General features: G+C 39.1%; 1 protein-coding gene across 1 annotated transcript; it reads right to left on the bottom strand.

The window, feature by feature from the left end:
- Positions 1–271: 271 nt before the first annotated feature.
- On the bottom strand, positions 272–2,511 carry IL8 (interleukin 8). Its single transcript, NM_001303219.1, has 4 exons — positions 2,451–2,511; positions 1,552–1,687; positions 845–928; positions 272–302 (listed from the first exon to the last, which is right to left on the bottom strand). Exons 1-4 carry the CDS (start codon positions 2,509–2,511, stop codon positions 272–274), a joined length of 312 nt encoding a protein of 103 aa, NP_001290148.1.
- Between the last annotated feature and the right edge of the window lie 764 nt (positions 2,512–3,275).

Here is a 3,275-nt window from a genome sequence, read left to right as displayed (position 1 = left end):
CAAGGGAGCTTCATTTCCCCTAGCAAGCCACTTTTCCTAATCAGTGTCTTCAGTTTCTATGGACAGTGAGTCCCACAGCACTGACCAACATGAAAGATTTCCTTAAATAGATGCAGTTAAATAAATAAATAAATAGATACAAGGATCTACAATTAACATGAGACACCAATGTGGAAGGTGGAAGATGGAATGCTGCATGATGTTTTCTCTGGATGTTTCTCCCAGTGGAAATCAGGAGCAGTTCTGAGTTTTTTTCCTGTCTGGAATTTTCTCACAGTGGTGCATCAGAATTGAGCTGAGCCCTGTTATGAGGTGAGGAAAAAGGTGGTTTAGAAGGTGGTTCAAAGGATAGTTGTTATGGCTTAGCATTGCATAAACAGTTAAAAGCAAATGATCTGTTTCCAACTCTATCTGCTGTCTGAAGGCACAGAGAGAATAATGTTTCAAAAGCAGTGCCAGTGTTTGCATATCCGGTGCTCAGCTAGGAAACTTTTGCACCATTCACTCGTATCAAAGAATTAATTAACTTGGAAATTATTTGGAATTATTTATATAGGATACTTAGAATAAGGGGAAGATAATTTATTAAAAGCCCCATTTTTCATGAGGTGTTCCTCTTCAAATGGAATTGCTGGTTATCAAAGGTTTAGTTGTGGCATAGTCATTGAACAAGGATGTTGCAGAAGAGCCCACACAAGAGCCCAGTTCCATAATTAAGCAACGTTTTCCCATTCTTTAACTCTGAGTAAGAGAAAATGGAAGCTTCAACTATGAAACCCCACAAGTTGGCTTTTTTGGGAGGTTTGCAACTTAACTGCCCGATCTGAGAGTGAATGGGACTTACTTGGCCATAAGTGCCTTTACGATCAGCTGTACCCAGGGAGCAGTGGGGTCCAAGCACACCTCTCTACTGTCCTTTAGAGTAGCTCTGCAAAACAAGGAAGAAAGAAAAGTCAGGAAACTAGTACATGGGTTTGTTTTATGCACAGAATATAGTATTGCATGCTTAGAGCTTGTGTGCCTATGCTCACAACACTCACACATTCCTCAAAATTTTCCTCACTAAATATAGGCATTTGTTTTGAACTTGCTTACAACAATAGGGATTCTCAAATCAAGCGTGAAACATCCAATGACAAAAGAAATTTTGATAGTACATGAATGGCAGCATTTTACTCCCACCTCTGTGCTACCCTAGACCAGACTACTTTCAGTGTTTCCCTACATCTGCCTGAGATAATTTACTTTTTCTCTCTGAGATGGGGCCACAGATCTATTTTACCGGGAGTTTTGCCTGCCTAATAAATGCGGGATTTAAACTAAATTATTACCTCACGCATTAAAAACTGACTAGTCTTAGTAATCATGTTCTACCACCATAGAACAAATACTGGAAAGATCCAATAGCTTGGATTGGAAGGCATCTTTAAGATCATCAAGTTCTTGATGATCACTTCAGGCATATACAAGCTCAGAGAGACTGCGAAAAGCCCACAGCCACAGCATAACGTAGGTTGGGAAAAGAGAGGCCCTTGCAGATGATTTACTTACATGATTTCAACGTTCTTGCAGTGGGGGCCGCTCGGTGTCAGCTTCACATCTTGAATGGATTTAGGGTGGATGAACTTAGAATGAGTGCTAATGCACTGGCACCGCAGCTCGTTCCCCATCTTTACCAGGGTCCTACCTATGAGCACAAAAGAAAGATTGCACTTTGAGAGCTAGTTACCATTACTGTACCAGCCAGAGAGCATGGCTGCTCTGTTTTAACAACATGCTGAAGTCCTACATTTGTTCTAGGTGCCTAAATCCTCGCAGTATAAAAATCTGTTGCTTTTTTTTTTTTTCCAGAGGAGCTGATGCCCAAGTACATTTAAAATTACATCAACATGTCTTTTTAAAGTAAAACCATGTATTTTGTGTTTACTTGCAAAAGATGTAATCAGTTGCGTCTTTTAGTATCTGGATTGACATACTGGCATGTATAAAGAAGAGAGAGCCCTGTAATTTTTCCCTAATTTGAGGCCTATCTTCGCTATGTTTCTATTGTTCTTCACTTGCAGCTGTAGATTGCTTGCCTGAAACAGTATGATCATTAAGTAACAAATAGGAAATACTGAGTGGGAAAATACTGCCCTTTGTGGGAAGGTAGAGCAACTTTCAAACACTTTTAAAGAAGACCTTGTCTCTAGCCAACTTATGCTTCAAATGAAATGCAGAACCAACGTTAATTTCATTAGCATCCTTAAAATATTTCCCACAAGATGTTAGTAACTCTTCAGTACAAGAGCTACAGTCGTAAATTTCTGTCTGAAGCAAAACTGTTGAAAACATTTCAAATGAAATGAACTTGCAGAAACTAGCAGAAAGCTGCCTCTCTGAGGACAAACATCTCAGCAAGTGCCAAGATAGTGCTGCAGTCCTGTGGGTACTGGGAGGGATTCACTTACCTTGTGACAGAGCTGCTGAAACCAGGAGGAGAGCCAGAACTGCTCCAAGCTTGCCGTTCATGGTTAGGAGTGTTTGGCTTGTCTTCTGAGCTGAGGTTTTGTGGAGCTGTGATCTCTCCTGTCAGAGGAGTGCTGATGTCTGAACAGGGAGACCCATTCTGCTTTTATACAGTTTTGTGCCCGTGTGCAGGGCTCTGCTAGCATTTAGATTGCGTTAGAGGAATTTCCCAGATGTAGTAAAAATGAGTCACATGACTGTTGTGAAATAGCCTAGCTGATGATGAATTATTCTGCTGCAAATAATATAACGTATTAATTTATTAAAGCATGTAAATAATACCCATGCAGTCTAGTTTCTTTTGTAGGCTTTTGTACTTTTGTAAAGTTTGCTTTTTCTGTAATGTACATACTTATTTCACAATATAACTTTATGATGGCTTCGGTTACATTTATGTTGTAATTCTATTATGTTATGTTTTGTTTCTTCATGGTAATAACTGGTTATGTGTTGCTGATTTTAATTTTTTTGGTATTTATTTCTGTTGAAGTGGCATTGTACAAATTCATCTCCAGTTTTTTTCTGTTCAGTAAAGGAACTAAGGGTGCAGTATTCAAAGCATCCTGGTGGATATTTAATTCTAAAGAATCTTGAAAACCATTCCTGCATTTTTCTTGTCACACATTAGAGTTTGAGGAAATTTTGTATGCAAATGCAACAGCGAGACTTGCTGAATACATCTGCTTTTGTTTGCTTTATAAATGCCAGTATTGTTAGTAACATGTTTCTCTTTCAGTTACGGTAACCCTAGGTCTTACACAGGGAAA

This window comes from Meleagris gallopavo, chromosome 4, assembly GCF_000146605.3.
Source record: "Meleagris gallopavo isolate NT-WF06-2002-E0010 breed Aviagen turkey brand Nicholas breeding stock chromosome 4, Turkey_5.1, whole genome shotgun sequence".
In the NCBI taxonomy this organism is placed as follows: domain Eukaryota; kingdom Metazoa; phylum Chordata; class Aves; order Galliformes; family Phasianidae; genus Meleagris; species Meleagris gallopavo.
The sequence above is the reverse complement of the archived record's forward strand: the minus strand, read 5'-3'. Positions and strand labels throughout refer to the sequence as shown.

Excerpts from the sequence above, each read along its gene's own strand:
- IL8 (NM_001303219.1), bottom strand. The coding sequence starts at position 2,511 with ATGAACGGCAAGCTTGGAGCAGTTCTGGCTCTCCTCCTGGTTTCAGCA. Across the intron at positions 929-1,551 it reads TGCAAGAACGTTGAAATCAT|AGCTACTCTAAAGGACAGTA; the intron begins GTAAGTAAATCA and ends CTTGTTTTGCAG. Across the intron at positions 303-844 it reads GTAAAGGCACTTATGGCCAA|GGCTCAGCTCAATTCTGATG; the intron begins GTAAGTCCCATT and ends ACCTCATAACAG.